The sequence below is a fragment of the Squalius cephalus genome, assembly GCF_949319135.1.
Source record: "Squalius cephalus genome assembly, chromosome: 7".
Lineage (NCBI taxonomy): Eukaryota > Metazoa > Chordata > Actinopteri > Cypriniformes > Leuciscidae > Squalius > Squalius cephalus.
The window spans coordinates 12,646,945-12,665,185 of NC_137128.1; the positions used below are offsets into that span (position 1 = coordinate 12,646,945).

Sequence of the window (18,241 nt, forward strand, 5' to 3'; positions counted from 1 at the left end):
TGTTGCACTGCTGGTAATAATTCAGAAGAACTGAATGTTCAGAAGAGAAATCTGCACAGGAAGACTATAATAAGGTATTAGGTGGGGGCATGAAAACAAGGACATTCTTGTAGCAGGTTGCATATGAGAAGTGTTCGGGATTAGCCCTCGCTCTGTGTCAGCAGTGTGGATGGGCTTAAAAGCTTTGTGAGTGTGTGTCAGTGTGTGAAGAACAGGTTCCAGGTTACATCACGCAAGGACAGCTTGTAACAAGTGTGCAGGTACTATAAGTAAACCCTGATTACTGCATCAGCTCATATGAGGAAATTTGTAGATATCCAATCCTATTGTGCCTTATGTTCATTAAATACATACAGCATAGTCTGATTCACTATTACATCACATGAGAATAACCACACCCACTCACATACTGTAATTTGTACACAATATTCCATTTCTTTTTGAGCAATGCATGCTTTTTAATTTAAAATATAAAAATAGTTTTGAAATATAGCTGCTGGCAGCAATAATGGGGCTAAACCCCTCCATTAGTTCCATGAGTTCATTCAAAAAGAGGCAAAGTAGCTACAAAAAGAAAGAAAATGGGAAGAAATATAACAACTTTGGTTTTTAAAGTTACTTTTAATGTGTTTAAGTGTTCTATAGGATTGGTGTGGTTATAAAAAATATGTTTTAACAGAACATGTAAAATGGTCCGGGTAAAAAATGGTTCTGATTTTGTCAAACAGGATTTATGTAAATGCAAACTTTCATTTGGAAATTCTGTTGCTTAACATTATGCCAGAGAGGGCAGATTCTTGTTTTGATATTGAGATTCAAGGTAAGAATCTTTTTAGACATAGCAGTTGTAGCAAAAAAAATATTTTGTATTTTTAATACAAAATAAACCCTTGAATGTACTTGGCGTATCAGTAGCAATTTGGACATTGGTGCAAATGAGGTTCAAACCCCCAACTTTCTGATCAAGTGTTCATTGCTCATCACATCAGGCTGCTGAGGCAAGAATGAGCACACAAAAGCATTACTCAACATGTTAACTGGTTAGCATGCTATGCTAACTTCGCTACTAACATAGTTTATGGCCACATTAGAATGAATGGACAATAGTTAACATGCTAACCAATTAGCATGCTAAGCTAAGAAGCATTAGAAAACAAACACAGGCAGAGTCAAATTCGAATAGGTAGCCTACTTATTTCTCGATAGCAGTAGCAAATATCAAAAATCCATTCAGTTATTTTTGTGTGGCTTGGTCCAAAGATCACATGATCAGATTTTGGGCAAAATTTGTCGTAGCAAAAAAACAGTTTTTCATAGCCTACTTCAATATGGTGGACAGACAAATTGATGTAAAATGACAATTGAGATATTGTCAGATTCAGCATAAACCAGGGAACATGATGAAAACAAATTTTGAATTTAGAAACAGCGCAAGATGCTCCACTCTGGCCTCTTTGATTCTTTCTTCAGTTAAATAAAAAAAAATTATGAAACATTTTCTAACTCCATTTTCTAAACGGTTTATTGAATGAGGAGTTCTTCAACAAAACAGAATCAAGTCTGGAAAGCCACTGTGGCTGCTAATCATAAACACAGTGGTTCCAAAAAGAATTTGTTAACTTAACAATAATAGTAATAATCTGTCATATTTATATAGCACTTTTCTGTGTTGCATGTACCTGGATGAACTGGACATTTTTAAATGACTTTTAGACTTATATCTAAAGAAGAGTTTCTTCAAGTTCACACAGGAGTCTCACACTCCCAACTATCCATAGCAACTTGGAATAATTTGTATGATTTCCTATTTAAATAATGCAATGTTTTTCTTCACTTAAATACATAAGAATGATGAGTAAACACTGTGTTTAAAGGTGCTGTGTGTAACTTTTTTCACTCTACTAAAGCATAAAAATACCATAATATGTTTGCAAATATTGAGGAAACATGCTCAATATTGAAGCATTATTGAAGTTCACATATTCGTTTATCTGAAAAACACTTCTACATCCAGTTCTTTTACTTTAAATGTGCGTTTCCAGGCTGGAATGTTTGTTATTGTTTTGGTCTGTGATACTGTTGCCAATCTGCCAATTTTCATTGTCCATTGCGCTCGTTCCTGTTGCGTGTGCTCAAACTAGCAACCGAGTGTCGAGTCTGAGGAGGAGGAGGCGGGACAAACCATGACCTCCGATATCTTGAATTGGACTGTAGTACCTATTTCCACCATTAGTCAATCTTACAGACTGCACCTTTAAAGGTTAATTCATATTTCTAATAGCTCAGTCCAAAAGGCTCTGAAGATATTATTTGGGGAGTCATCAGTTGCCATAAATACCTTGAAATTTGCATTTAGCATATTCCCTGCATGTTTCTTCCTCTGTTTAATGTCGGATTGCATTTTCAGTGCATTACTGCATCTCCTGACAGCAGATTTTTTTTATATATATATATATATATATATATATATATATATATATATATATATATACTATTTAATTAAAAAAACAGATCCTCAGTCTGAACTCAACCCCATGACACGATGTTCTACGCCCATAATAATTTAGACTCCACGCCTTTAACAGTGGTGCAGAAGATAGTAGTTGGTATCACACGTTTTATTCATATTTTTGAGGTGTATTATATGGGAGGGTACTGTCTAGCTTAAAAAATAAAAGGTCTTTAATGCACGAGGTGGGAAATGTTGGAGGTTTATATATAATCTTATCTTGTCCTTTCTGTGTCACCCAAACACAGAATTTAATTTGACATTAAAATCAACTAAGCGATATGAGGAAGAATTGAACGTTACAGTAGCAAAAGATAAATGCAGTAACAGATAGGCTATATTAAAAATGTATTAAAGATTTGCCATGTTCAACAGTGTTTTGGTCATCTAAATATGAAATTATTCAGTGGAAAAAAGTATGGTCAATAACAAATAAGTTTTTTTTTTATATAAAATTGTACACAGAGTTGGGCAAAAGCTAAGCCAAATTGTGAACATTTTATAAAAGAAATTAAACAATATGGCACTACTTTAGATAATAATAAAAACAAAAAGCAAAAAAGACTTACGAAACATTGCGTCACTTTAACTTATTGTAATTTTTTACTCCTGGCATAAATTGTTTTCCCTTATACATTTGTTGCGAGTTGTATTATGTTTGTGCAAATGTTGTATATTTTTCTGTAATAGAAAAGAACGTTACAGCAGAGCCCGTCTACGGACATTCTCTGGTTACAGTATTTTAAGTTCATGGCCGTGTATCGATTACTTCGGTCTGACAGATTAGTTCTTCAGATTGAACGCCATTCGGCGCATTACCGCCACCAACAGGACTGTTAAAACGGCTGAAAAAATAATAAAAAAAGTAATAATTTAAACGAATAACATAAAAAGCCAAATAATAACAATAATAATCGTGAAATCCTGGTACACAGTCCCGAAGTCTTCCTGAACATATTTGAGTGTTTCGGATCGGTTTGACAGACTGAAATGCCGATGCAGGAAAACTCGATGCCTATGCGGAAGTCGGTCTATGATCATATGGATAAACGAAGTGGAGAAAATAACGAAATTAAAATGTAAGTAGGCTTATAAGTCCATTGATTAGAGAAAATCGCCCTGCACTCTTAACTGTTCTACGCGTTGAACTGAGCTTTTGCTTTTCGGATGTGTTGCAGTTTGAGCATCTAATGTTGATGTTTGTTGTGGATTTGGGCTGGGCTGTATTTTAGATGTCAAGCTGCGGTAACCTATCACAGAAACATGGACATTTCAGTCCACACCGGAGTCCAGGGTGATGCTAGCTTCACGGAGGAGGTGTGGCTCATTTGTTAATCATCTGGTCTGAGCACCTGAAAGGTTGCAGGTTCGACAGGTTGTTTCTGTGATCAGTTCACAGCAGCATGACAGCTAAAACACAACACAACACAGCCCAGCCCAAACTAAACTACAACAGGTTGGGGTTTATTCGGTTACACCCATCAAATGAGCCTTTTATTTAGCCATAGAACACCACAAAATGTCCACCTAAATTTTTTTTTTTAGATAATGTTAATAACAATACATCCTTGCAGAATATGCCCCCTTAATGTATGAATGCACTGTCTTGCCTTCTTGAGCACCAGGGAATGTGTTTACCCTTTGTAATAGTTGTGATTGAGTCCTCGATCAATTGTCCACATTATGAAAAGATGGATCTCAAAATCATACAGTCTGTTGGAAAGAACTCTCACAAAAACATAAAAATAAACAAATAAAAAAGCATTTCTAATCCAAGAAGGAACAATATGAGTACAATGCTTATCTGGATTACAGAGGAGTTGAAATGACAGCAATACACTCATTTTTATAATGTTGCACCACGCAGGAATCAAACCCACAATTTTCAGATCAGGTGAATGTTACTTACTACTACGCTCCACTTGGAAGACACATATTCACCTTACTACCGAGCTTCAGTAGTTCAGGTGAGAATGAATTTAAAATGAAAAGAAGTTTATATTACAGTGATCATAGAATTGAAAAAAAAAAAAAAAAAAAGCCACATTAATCTGTTAATCCAAGTGGAAGAAAGATTAGTACAATGCTTACCCAGATAACAAAGGAATTGAAGTGACATAACAATACACTCTTATATAAAGTTTCACCACGCAGGAATCAAACCCACAATCTTTAGTTCACGGGGGAAACCAGCCATACACCGTAATAATTTCTCCACCGTAATTTTGTTGTAATAGCTTACACACAGCACAGGGAGGCTTTATTTGAATATTTGAACTAGTATTGTTGTTCAAGTAAACAGCAATAAATAAGAACAGATAAGCAAATTGCAAACGGTAGCACAAATAAATACAATAGAATGAAGAGATAAATGAAATAAACATGAAATAAACCCAAAATAAGTATTTTCAGTTGGGCCTAACAGTAGTATTCAGGTAAGAAATACTACAGAAATTGAAATAAATGACTCAAATGTAAACTAACACTGGATAGTTTCCATTGCATAAATTAAATACAGATTAATGCTTACAATTAAAGTTACAAAAGTTATTCAGTCAAGAGCAGCGAATGCTTTTCTGTTCTGTTCTTTGATTAACATGACAGACAGCAGCAGGTTTATTAGGCTGCTGTCACTTTAAGAGCTTATGCACAGATTCACAGATTTACTATTACACTACGGCCTGGTTTCACAGACAGGGTTTAGATTAAGCCAGGATTAGGCATTAGTTAAATTAGTATATTAAAGTAGCTTTAATAAACGTGCCTTAGAAAAAACATTACTGGTGTGCATCTTAAGACAAAACCATGGCATTGACGTGTTTTAGATATGCCAGTGCAAGTTCATTTCAGATAAAACAGCTCAAACATGTATTTTAGTCTGGGACTAGGCTTAAGCCTTGTCTGTGAAACTGGGGGTACATGCGTTTTCTCTCAACTATTTACGTTCTACAACTGACTGTATTTACCTGAATATTCGGCAAGGCGGGCATTTTCGTTTCGATTGATCAAAGTTTTGCAGAGATACAGCCTCTGATTAAATTTTGGGTCAACATCGTTTAGTTCATGACATCATCATTTTTGAACAAAGATAAATATTAAAAATCTGTTCAGTCATTTCTGTGCAGCTCGGTTCAAAGATCATCTGATCAGATTTTTGACAAAATTCGACAACATTTGTTGGTGGAGAAGTAAAAAAATGAAAAACTGTACTTTTCAAAATGGCCACCACTGTAATGGGTGGAGTCTTAATGTCAGCTATTGAATGTGATCAGCATGAAGAGAGTAATCAGGTGAACTAAATTACATTTTTCTTCCAAAGTTATAAAAAGCCTTTTGAAAAGTATATTTTTAAACTGGTAGTAGTGCTGTAGACCTGAAGTTGGTTAGATTACTATTCATTATCATCACAATAAGTGTACCAATTTTCATAATGTTCTATGTTCCGTTCATAAGGGAAGAAATAATAACAAAGATGAAGAAAACTAACAATTACAATAGGGGCTACAGCCATTTCGGCCCTAAAAATAACACAATTTTAATGATCCCTTTGATTTTGTTAAAGGGATAATTCTCCCAAAAATGAAAAATCTTTCATTGATTACTCTCCATCATGTCGTTTCTTTCATCTTCGGAACACATGAAGATCTTTTTGATGAAATCTGAGAGCTTTCTGTCCCTGCATTGACAGCTACACAACTATTACTTTGATGCTTAAAAACGTTCATAAAGAGATCATAAAACTAATCCATATGAATTGGTAGATTTAGTTCAAATTTTACGAAGACACTTAATTGCTTTATATGATGAACAGATTTCATTTCGGCTTTTAATCACATTTAAACAATGATCAGTGGACATAAACAGAAGCTCAACTAAACCTGCTTGACACAAGAGAATGAACCTCATTGGTTCTTGTTTTCTTCTGTTTACCACAACTGATGTGTGAATGATGAAAGTTTATATGTGAATAAAAGCATGAATTCAATCTTTTCATCGACTATTGACATCAGTCTGTTGAATTGGTTGATTATATGGTTGTTTACGCTCCATTTTAGTTTTTTTTTTTAGTTTTTTTCCAGCAAGGCTCATAAATAAAAAAATTTTTTTTATAAAATATGATCAAATACAATATGCAAAGTAAATCAACTTATGCATTTTCTGTTCAATTGTGTCTTTAAATGACTCTGTAATAAGGGTACTGTGAGGGATTTTGGATGAGAATAGCATTATTGAAAGTCTCTGTTTGTGTGCTTTAGGTAAAAGCATTGTTGCGGTGCCCAGCTGGAATCATCATGTCCTCCGCTGGTCCATCTCTTCCATCTACTCGCCGGTCTGTGGCTGGAGATGAAACCGTGGCGGCGAGTGATCGTGGGATTTACTCCTCAGACAGACACGCTGGCCTCCTGCTAGCCCAGATGAACAAGATGCGTCTGCTTTCTGACTTCTGCGACGTGCGGCTGCTGGTGGGCGGACGGGTGTTTGGGGTCCACAAGCTGGTGCTGGCTGCCAGCGGCCCGTATTTCACTGCTCTGTTCTCTGGAGGCATGAGCGAAGCCCGCGAGGAGGAGGTTCGCATTGCCGGAGTGGAGGCTGACGTCTTTGAAATTCTCCTGGGATTTATTTACACTGGTATGTTAGAATCATATTTGTTGTATGTTTGCTAATGACCATTGTCACTATTAATGTTACTAGTGTCACACTTATGCTCCTCACGGTCAAAAAGGACCGCATTGGAAATGAATGGGAGACGAATTTCATCTAGTGAAATCTTTAGTGTTCACTGCTTTAACCCGTTTTCACTTCAGCAATAATTTGCCAAATGTCATCTTTAAAAAGAGATCAAACTTAAGTCTGTGCTTTAAAGCATTCCAGATTTACTACAGTTTAAGTTGGAAATTGAACTTTTAGGTCTATGCTCAAAACGTGAATAAATGGATTATAACTACTGCGTAAATATAATGTAGTACCATAAAATCCCCTAAAAATACAAAATATTAAATAAAAAACATTATCAAATATTTTACATTCCTTTCATTGAAATAGTAAAAAAAATTCCCAGAGGGTTAAGCCTTTTTAATTTTTTGGTCATGCTTTATATAAGGTGGCCTTAACTACTATGTATTTAACCAGTTAATATATAGGCCTACTTATTATGTGCAGACATGTGAGCGCTTTGCAATTGCATTTAAAATACTTGCATTTAATTAACATTTGTAGTTATACTGTTAACTTTACCCCTAACCATAACCTTTATTTAATGTTCAGTGTCCCTTTAAAATGATATTTATAACAGGGGAAGGTACAAGATCGTTATCCAGTCACTTCTTTGACACTGTCAAGTTGTAAAGAGTTTAAGTGGAGTGTGTGTGTTTGTGCCTACTTCACTATACGGGGAGAGATTTGCATCCTGAATTGAGCTAAACCTGACAAAAACACTTCCATTTGGGGATGTTTTCACTTGTAAAAATAAAGTTTTGCTCTGGTGGCCCTCAAAAATGACCCGGATGATGCACTTATTTAACCGGAGAAAATGAAGCGTGGGACGTTGGACACTCGACTGTCGCAGCTTTAATTACGTAGCGGAGGGGGAGGGGCTATCAGACTCCGATAACTTATAAAGTTCATACACTAAACAGTTGTTAAGTGCATAAGTGCATAGTGTACAGTGCGTCATTTGCTATAATCTCGTTCATCAGGGTTCCTTAAATCCTCGAAGCCCTCAAACCCTGATCAATCTCAGCGGCCTGTAATATGATGACCTTGATTATCTTGCTCAGGTGTCTTTGATTAGGGTTGGCAGTGGCCCTCCGGGTGCCAGATATGAGGAATCCTGTCGTACATAATCAACAGATGACACAACGAATGGGATCAATGCATTCCAAACAAACTACATGAAAAAGACACATTTTCTACATCCAATAATCACTGGAACCAGATCATTTACACCCAAGCGGACATTCCAAAGGACTACACATCATTTTTTTAATATCAGGCAATTGAATGCTTCATTATACCCGCTGTCTTTGAAGAACAGTCTATTAAAATCATTGAAAAGTTCATCAGTTTTAGAGTTTTTTAGTAAAAATACATTTTAAAACCTTACATAAGTTTTATGTTCATGGGGACTGGACCTGTAAAAAGTACACTGAAAGTTTCTTTGGATAAAAACTTTTCTGTTATATAGTGTGTAATAGTCTTTTCCAAGTATATGAAAGCTAAACATATTTGAAGAAGGCCTTCTCCTGCTCCTTACAGGCTCTATTGACGTGACGGTGGACACCGTGCAGGAGCTGATGGTGGCTGCAGACATGCTGCAGTTGAGTGAGGTGGTGGATATCTGCGGAGAATTCCTCCGGGCTCACATGGACCCGTCCAACTGTGTGGGGATCTATCGCTTTTTGGAGCAGATCGCCTGTATGGAGCTGTTAAAGTTTACGGAAGACTACATCCACTGCCACTTTCTAGAGGTGGGTTTATTGACTCGAGTTTTCTGTTTTAAATATTCTCAGCATTGTGTTCTTTCTTCTTTGTTTCTTTTCACCCCGATTCAAAGGTTTAAACCTGAGACTGAAAAGAGAGGGTTTTTTGTAATGGTAGAGTTGATTCTGGATGAGTATTGTAAGGACTCAGTTGCTCATTGGGTATCACTGTCACCTCACAGCATGGAGGTCTGAGCCAGGAGGCCTGTGTGGAGTTTGCATGTTCCCCCGAGTCTGCGTGGGTGTCCTCTGGGTGCTCTTGTTTCGCCCGCAATCCAAAAACATGCAGTATAGGTGAATCGAACAAAATGAACGACCAAAAACAGTCTTTCACAGATTTTTTTGACTGTGAAACTCAAATAGACGAAAAAAAAACAAACTTAAATTCTCCTTGAATGAATCACAATATGAGACTTAAATTTTGAGAGTAAATTCATTATTTCTCATGTATATTTTATTTTTTTACATGCTACATGAAAGATGATCTTTTCCCCTTTTTTCTGTTAGGCTTACTTTATTCAAAGTGTTGATTTTTGGCAAATTGAATGGAGTAGTCAACTAATGGTGGATCAATTTGACCCCTAAAACAATTGATGTTGCCAACATTTATTAAGCCTTTCCAAAACACATCTATGTGTTAAAGATTTGCATGCACATTCATGCCCCTAAATGTGAAAATGTCTCAAAATTACCAGTGTTTCAAGCAGTTGGAAAATTGAATGCAGGTCAAACTGTCCCCAACAGCATAGGAGGGTTTTCAATGTATAGAAATTGCAATTATATAGAAAGTCACCCAGTTAAATAACTAATTATTGTCCACTGTTGTTCTCCAAATACCAGCTTCCATGACTGTTTTGAGAACCAATCAAAACCTCATGTGTTAAAAACCCCTGTGCTCGGTCATGTGTGTGGTGTCAGGTTCGCTCCTCAGAAGAGTTCTCCAGCTTGTCTAAAGATCAGCTGGTGAAGTTGCTCCGCAGTGAGGAGCTGAGGATTGAAGATGAGTATCAAGTGTTCACGGCTGCCATGGACTGGCTGCACCACAACGTGCCCCACCGGAAGAAGCACGTGGTGGAGGTTCTGGAGCCTGTGCGCTTCGCTCTGCTGTCCCCACAGAGACTCTACAAGTACATCGAGGGTGAGCTAGAGAGACTGGCGTTCAGATGAGTGCGACACTAATGAATGAAACTCCGAATTTTTATCTCACTTTTTATCTCACAATTCTGACTTTTTTTCTCACAATTGCGAGTTTATAAACAGTGAGATAAAAATTCGCAATTACCATTTTACATTTTTTTTTTATTCTGTGGCAGAAACAAGCTTCCATAGGTTTCTTATTAGATATAATGGGAAGAAACTTTCACATTGTCTGACATAGGAAAAGGTTTACAGATTTACAGAAAGACATTTAAACAGATGAGAGATGTCTTTGCTTGTTTCCGCCACTGAAAAAAAAAGAAAAGTAAAAGATAATTGCGATTTCTCACAATTCTGACTTCTTTGCTCAGAATTGTGATATATAAACTTGCAATTATTATTTATAAAGTCCAATTCTGAGGAAAAAAAGATCTCTCACAATTCTGACTTTATAACACCAAATTGCGATTTTATATCACGCAATTCTGAGAAAAAATTGTGGAACTAAACGTCTATACTTTTCTGACAAAGTATAGCTACGGTAACCGTAGTCAAGTCACTGTTACAGATTTGAGAAGTGTATTGTTTTTTTTAATAAAAACAATGGCAGCAGTAATACATGAAAACACAAATAATAAATAAAAAAACCCTTTTATTATTAATAATAACCTGAATAAAATATTCTGTCAAATAATAAAAGCAAATAAAATGTTAAAATATATATTCACATGCGATGGTATTTCAAAATGTGTTACACAGACATTTTAAGAGGATTTAAATGAAAAAACATTTTTTTTAAACAATAAGAGTAGGCCAGTAAGAGCTGTGCATGTAAACCTCACTCCCCTGATCTCAAGAGACGCTCTAGCGATTGTAATAGATTAATAAGACCAAAGATTGCCCGTTTGATAAACCCAAAATACGTCATGTTTAACTCTAAAATAAATTGTAAAATAGGCATTATGTTTATATATGAGTCACATATTTGAGGTCTAAATAACCACATTCTCACCTAAAAAAACTCTCAAAACTACATTCCGTGACACAACAACAGTAGTATTTGTAAAATAAAAATATGGTGGATTTGCTCGACCGCCATGACAGCCGCCGCAAGCGGAGTGATACAAACGGTGAAACGGTCAGAGTGCTGATACTGGGGGATATCGCACAGCTGGAAAAGGCTCTCGGCCATTCAGATTCGAGAACCAGAAAGAACTGTTGTATAAACGGAAATAAAATAATGCAGTGCAATAAATAAAGTGAAGTTCATTATCGATAGAGAATTGAATGAATGTGCAGATCTTGTTTATTTTACAAAAAATAGAGCTGGAATTATTTGTTTTATTATGTTTGTTTTTGTGTATTCTCATTGGTGATGAGACTTTCCCTCACAGGTATTTCTGACTTCAGTTTGCGGGTTGCATTGCAAACCCTTCTGAGAGAGTACACTGAAGTCAACAAGTCCCCTAAAGAGAGCAAACATTTCAGCCTTCTGCAAACGGCCAAGACCCGGCCCAGGAGAAAAGCCCGCAAGTACCTCTATGCCATTGGTACGTAAACTCTTCTGCCAGTGTGCAGCTGGGATATTCGAGTTTTCAAATCGAAACAGATCTTAACCTGTTAACTGTCTATTGAGTATGAACTTTATTGTTTTTTTTTATTACTTTATTATTTATTTTGTAATTCATCAATGCTTTGGAATACAGACCTAAGGCTGGTCTTTATTCTTTTTTTTTTTTTTTTGAAGAAGAAGACACTCAGCAGATTATTGCAGAAGTTCTTCAAAAAAAGTTTACTGTAAAGCATATGTACTAAACTCAACTTATTATACAAAATATATATTTTACTAAATAATTTGGACTCTAGAAAAACAAAGTAATGTCCTCCCAATTGCCAAAGTTGATATTACAAAAATTAAGCCTGGATAAGTAAAAGTACTGTCTTCATGACAATACAAGGTCCAGTTTTAACCTGGTTTTCACGGGAGGAATTTTGAGTGTTTAAGGGTCCAAATGCTAACAGATTTTTGATGCTTACTAAAATAAGTGCTGGGAAAAAAGCATGCCAAATGTCCTGCTACCAGGACACTGACAGCTAACTATTGTTGACTCTTCCAGACTGTAAATCTGGGCAAAAGTCATGTAGTGCATTCCAGCCTTTCCAATTCAACTTCTTCCTCCTCCTAGGTGGATACACGCGCCTGCAGGGCGGCCGATGGAGTGACAGTCGGGCTTTGAGCTGTGTTGAACGCTTCGATTCGTTCAGTCAGTACTGGACAACCGTGTCTTCCCTGCATCAGGCCCGCAGTGGACTCGGGGTGGCGGTACTGGAAGGCATGATATATGTAGTAGGGGGTAAGTGTGGGTTTATTCTATTGTGCTGCCTCATGCAAAAATGTCTTGTGTGGGTTTATTTTTTGTGCTTGTTCTATTGTGTTGCCTCATCAATATTAGGGCCCATGCAAAAACACTTCTTGGCTGCACCCCCTATGAAATACTCTAAATGGACAAAAGTATTGGGACACCTGACCATTATAACTAACAGGGACTGTAATGACATTGCATTCTAAATGCTGAAAAAAATAAGTGACATGACATTAATATGGAGTTGGTCTTTTGCAACTATAACAGCTTCCACTCTTCTAGAAAGGCTTTCCACAAGATTTTGCCCATTCATCCAGTATTGAGCATTAGTGAGGTCAGGCACTGATGTAGGACGAGAAGGCCTGGCTCGCAATCCCGTTCTAGTTCCTCCCAAAGGTGTTCCATGGGTTTGAGGTCTGGGTGGCCCTGTCAAGTTCTTCCAACCCAAACTCATCCAACCATGCATGTCTTTATGGACCTTGCTTTGGGCACTTGGGACACAGTCATGCTGGAATAGAAAACGGCCTTCCCCAAACCATTCCCACAAAGCTGGAAGCATAGCATGCTTCATTGGAAGCATTTCCAAAATGTCTTGGTATGCTGAAGCATTAAGATTTCCCTTCACTGGAACTAAGAGGCCAAGCCCAACCCCTGAAAAACAACCGCACACCATAATCCCCCCTCCACCAAACTTTAACAGTTGGCTCAATGCAGTCAGGCAGGTAACGTTCCTCTGGCATCCGCCAAACCCAGACTCGCCCATCATCTGACTGCATGATTCATCGCTCCACAGAACGGGTTTCCACTGCTCCAGAGTCCAGTGGCGGTGTAATTTACACCACTCCTTCTGACACTTGGCATTGTACTCGGAGATGTGAGGCTTGCACGCAGCTGCTCGGCCATGGAAACCCATTCCAAGAAAATCCCTCGGCACAGTTTTTGATATTTTCTGTTATTAATGCCAGTAGAAGTTTGGAACGCTTTGGCTATGGAATCAGCGCCCCGAGTTGGTGACTTTAACGTACCATTCGCCTCAGCACTTTACATGGTCTTCCGCTTCGTAGCTGCTGTTTCTAAACGCTTCCACTTTCCAATTATACCACTTTCAGCTGACCGTGGAATATCTAGCTGGGATGAAATTTCACTAACTGACTTATTGCAAAGTTGGCATCCTATCACAGTACCACACTTGAATTCACCGAGCTCTTCAGAAAGACACATTTTTTTCATAAACGTTTGTAAATGCAGACAGCGTGCCTAGGTGCTTGATCTTATACAACTGTGGCAATGGGTCTGATTGAAACTCCTGTGCCCCAATACTTTTGTCCATATAGTGTGTATAAAGTCCCCCTGTAGTCAATAATTTTATCACTTAAAACTCATCCTTGATCACCAAAATGACATATTTAAAGGTTTTTTAAAATCACGTTAAATACCGCTTTCTTGAGACTGTCTTTGGTTCACTGCAGTTTTAAGGAGAAAATACTCAGCAATGGTGTTGATGACTTATGAATTTACACATGGTTTGTCTTAAAGCAAATTAAAAACACCACATAGACATATAAACAAAATTAAAAACTTGGTTTTCACCACAGGGGGGCTTTAAAAGCAAGCATCAGTATCTCTACTAAAACCTCAATATTACTACTACAAACTTATACTTGAGAAAACGAATAAAAAAACGTAAGGCCCGTTCACACCAAACACAATAACTATAACATTCTGTATATTATAAGCATGTGCTGCACTTATGTTGTCTGTCATTTAAAATGCTCAAGCTCTTTTAAGTAAGGTGGATTCTGATTGGCTGTCAGTGATTTTATCGTTTATCAGGTGGGGGAAAATATTTGTTTTGAAAGTGATTCCAATGATATCATTCCTTCCTGTTGTTATCGTTATAAATGTGGTGTGGACTTCAATATTCTCATAGAATTAGAATGACTATTAGAACTTGAACACTGAAAACGAGATCTGAGTCTAGAGGCCAGAATATGGGTGTATGCTGTTTGGCTATTAAGCCATCACATAAAGCTACCTAGCATAACCACATAGCAATGAACTAAAATTGTATTTTAGGAGACAATGGTAAACATTCAGCCATCTTGTATTGCACAGGAGAAAAAGACTCGATGATCTTCGACTGCACGGAGCGGTACGACCCAGTGACCAAGCAGTGGGCGGCAGTGGCGTCTCTGACCTATCCACGCTGTGGGGTTGGAGTCTGTTCCTGTCATGGAGCTCTTTATGCACTCGGTATGCAAATTCATACGCTTCCTGGCAGGGCGAGTCTGCTGCTCTCTTCAGGGTTTTGTTGGGTTTCACTATGACAGCATGTGATTGATTGCATGAAGATTCCTGTAGTTCAACATAGTTCTGACAACGCCAAGCTCATGGGTTCCCTAGCAATGCATGAACTGATGAAATGTACACATTGTGGGCAATATAAGTGGCTTTGGATAAAAGTGTCTGCCAAATGCATACATGTAATTGTTTATTGTTTCAGGAGGCTGGATTGGCTCGGAAATTGGGAAGACCATGGAACGATATGACCCATCAGAAAACAAATGGGAGATTATTGGGAGCTTGGCTGTTCCTCGATATTATTTTGGCTGCTGTGAGCTGCAAGGTACGTCCTCATGGATAACTGAACCATAGTGATGACCAATAAATGACTTTTAAAGGTTTAATATATTTGACTTGAACATCCACTTTGTTTCATAAACCCATTTATTTGAAATAGTGTAGCATTAAAATCAACATCAAATGAAATGGGAATACATTTACCTGGCTTAATTGTGCATGATTCTTCACTTCTACTGTATACCTCTTCTTTCATCATAAAGACGTTTCACTCTCTGTTCTCCACAGCAGGGTTAGCACAACTTTTCAGCCAAACTTGTACAGTGTGAAACGATGCAGTGTTAGAATGTTACGGCTAGACACTCAACAACAGAAACCCAAACACTTGCCTCATTTTCATGTGCTTTGGTCCGTCACAGAAAGTTTCAGAGTTTGAGGGGAGAAATGTCAAATGATGATGGAAAAAAATGTGAATTGTGACATATACATTTGTACTCAACCAGTTTAAAATGATAAAGTCCACTAAAAGAACGAATAGAAAAGAATGATACATTCACAAACTGGACATAACTATAAAGTCTGGTAGCTTGTTTCCACCACAGAATAAAAAAATAAGAAAGGTAATTTTGACTTTATCTCACAATTCTGACATTTTATCTCACAGTTGCGAGTTTTCATCGCAATTTTTATCTCAGAATTGCGTGATATACTGTAAAGTCGCAATTGCGAGTTATAAAGTCAGAATTGTGTGATATAAACTCAAAATTGCGAGGAATGTAAACTCGCAATTGTGAGATAAAAAAGCCAGTGATTACATATTTTTGTAGGAAGTTTGCATCAGCCTTTTTTTTTTATCACAATTTCTGATGTATTTAATATCGTAGAATAAAGCCTGAACCTATCTTGAGCTTGTGTTCACCACGATGCATCCAGAAGTGTGGGAGTATGGGGAAAACGTATATGCAGGCTCTAGTCTTCAGTGTGGTGTGTGAATGTTCCAGGCTTCATCTATGTGATTGGTGGCATCAGTGATGAGGGAACGGAGTTGCGCTCGGCTGAGGTGTACGACCCAATCTCTCGCCGCTGGAGCGCCCTGCCTGTCATGGTGACCCGACGGGCGTACGTGGGCGTAGCGAGCCTCAATAACTGCATCTACGCTGTAGGAGGCTGGAACGAGGCCTTGGGGTCACTGGACACTGTGGAAAAGTATTGCCTAGAGGAGGTTAGGATTCCATGAAGTCTGGCTTACATGATATCAAGTCGACCCTTTATGCAAATGCTTCTCCTTTTAATGCTGTGTATGGCTCTGTTCTTATAGGAGAAATGGGTGGAGGTGGCGTCGATGGCCGTCCCGCGCGCTGGGGTAACAGTGGCGGCTGTTAATGGGTTGTTATATGCGGTGGGTGGTCGGACCACTAGCCGGGACTTTTCAGCACCGGTTACTGTAGACTCGGTGGAAATCTATGACCCGCACCTGGACACATGGACCGAGATCGGTAACATGATCACAAGCCGCTGTGATGGAGGTGTAGCCGTGCTCTGATGTTCACAACCAGCAATATCACTCAACTCCACTCTTCTAACTGATTTTACAGTGTCTAATTTATTAAACTTTTTAAACGAGTTAAGAAGGACACCTGGGATCTCATATGTTAACCTGTGAAATTGAGAAGGCATGTTTGGGAGTGAAGCATCAAGGTGTATCCTTTTTTTTTTTTTTTTTTACACCGCTTGTGTTTTGTATGGAAGATTGTTTCCTCCACAGTATAAAACATTTTAAAAGATAATTGCAGACTTTTTATCTCACAATTGCGAGTTTACATCTCGCAATTCTGACTTTATTTCTCAGAACTGTGAGCTATAAAGTTAGAATTGCATGATATAAAGCCTCAATTGCATGTTATAAAATCAGAATTGCGATTCTGACTTTTTCTTGCAATTGTGACTTTATAACTCGCAACTGCGTGTTAGAATTTCAAGTTTATTTCTTCTGTTTATTAATTCTGACATCTTTTCTCAGAATTGTGAGATATAAACTCGCTGTTGCGAGTTATAAAGACCAATTTTAAGAGAAAAAAATACTTTGAGTTAATATCTCACAATTCTGACTCTAAAACACGCAATTGCGACTTTATATCTCCCAATTGCGTTCTAAATTCTGAGAAAAAAGTCAGAATTTCGAGTTTATTTCTCCCAATTGCAACTTTATATTACGCAATTCTGTCTTTATAACGCAGAGTTGCGACTTTATATCATGCAATTTTGAGAAGTCGGAGTTGCGAGGTGTAAACTCGCAATTGTGAGGAAAAAAAGTCAGAATTCTGAGATAAAAAGTCGCATTTACCTTTACTTTTCATTCTGTGGCGGAAATGAGCTTCCATAGTTTTGAGATCATGAGCATTCATCAAAAGGTCACTCAGTTCACCCATGCCGTTCGTGGTCCATTGCGTTAAGTTGTTTGTGGTGTTATCATCTCAGTGTTGTTGATGTGCATTTTAGCCAGCAACTTGCTGCTTTTGTTCAGTTTCACATTTGCCTCATTTCAAAATGTTTTATTTGGTACATTTTGCACTTTTGTATTGTACCTTTGTTTCTCACGATCTTAAGCTTGTGGAAACCTGCTTGGTTGATTGTTGTTAAAAAAATATTTTAATAAATTTAAGCACTAGAATTTGTTCAGCTGAGAGCTTTAATATTTCAAGTAGTTTTCCACTCCTGTAAGACTGTCATATCTAACTCAGTGGCCATCACAGACATTCACAAAATATGTTAATGAATTATGATTCTACAGACACAGTCCTACTGTAATATCAGACCAAAATGAATGTCCATTCACTTCCTTAACTGTCATTAACTATAAGTACAACTATTAGCACAATGTAAATTGGAATTTACATTTTTTTTTTTATGATCGGTTTGTATTTTTGTCGTTGCAAATATGATATCACAATGTAAATTTCTATTGACAACTAGTCAGTCATACAGTCACACTGTAATAGTGTAGTTTTATTACACCTGCACGGTAACATGTACAAAGATTCAGAATAAAATAGAAAAGAGTGACATTTGGTTTATACATTTGAGACATTAAATGCATTCTCAGATTTCATGTACACCACAAATGTTTGACAGGTCTCTTTTAACAAAATGTTTAAGATGCACCAAGGAATAAA

General features: G+C 37.4%; 1 protein-coding gene across 1 annotated transcript; it reads left to right on the forward strand.

Annotated features, from left to right (window-relative positions):
- Positions 1 to 3,443: 3,443 nt before the first annotated feature.
- On the forward strand, positions 3,444 to 17,573 carry ipp (intracisternal A particle-promoted polypeptide). Its single transcript, XM_079876258.1, has 10 exons — positions 3,444 to 3,588; positions 6,766 to 7,138; positions 8,765 to 8,976; positions 9,907 to 10,126; positions 11,520 to 11,675; positions 12,312 to 12,479; positions 14,604 to 14,741; positions 14,992 to 15,114; positions 16,070 to 16,290; positions 16,387 to 17,573. The coding sequence occupies exons 2-10, from the start codon at positions 6,802 to 6,804 to the stop codon at positions 16,609 to 16,611; spliced, it is 1,800 nt and encodes a 599-aa protein (XP_079732384.1). The 5' UTR covers positions 3,444 to 3,588; positions 6,766 to 6,801; the 3' UTR covers positions 16,612 to 17,573.
- Positions 17,574 to 18,241: the final 668 nt, after the last annotated feature.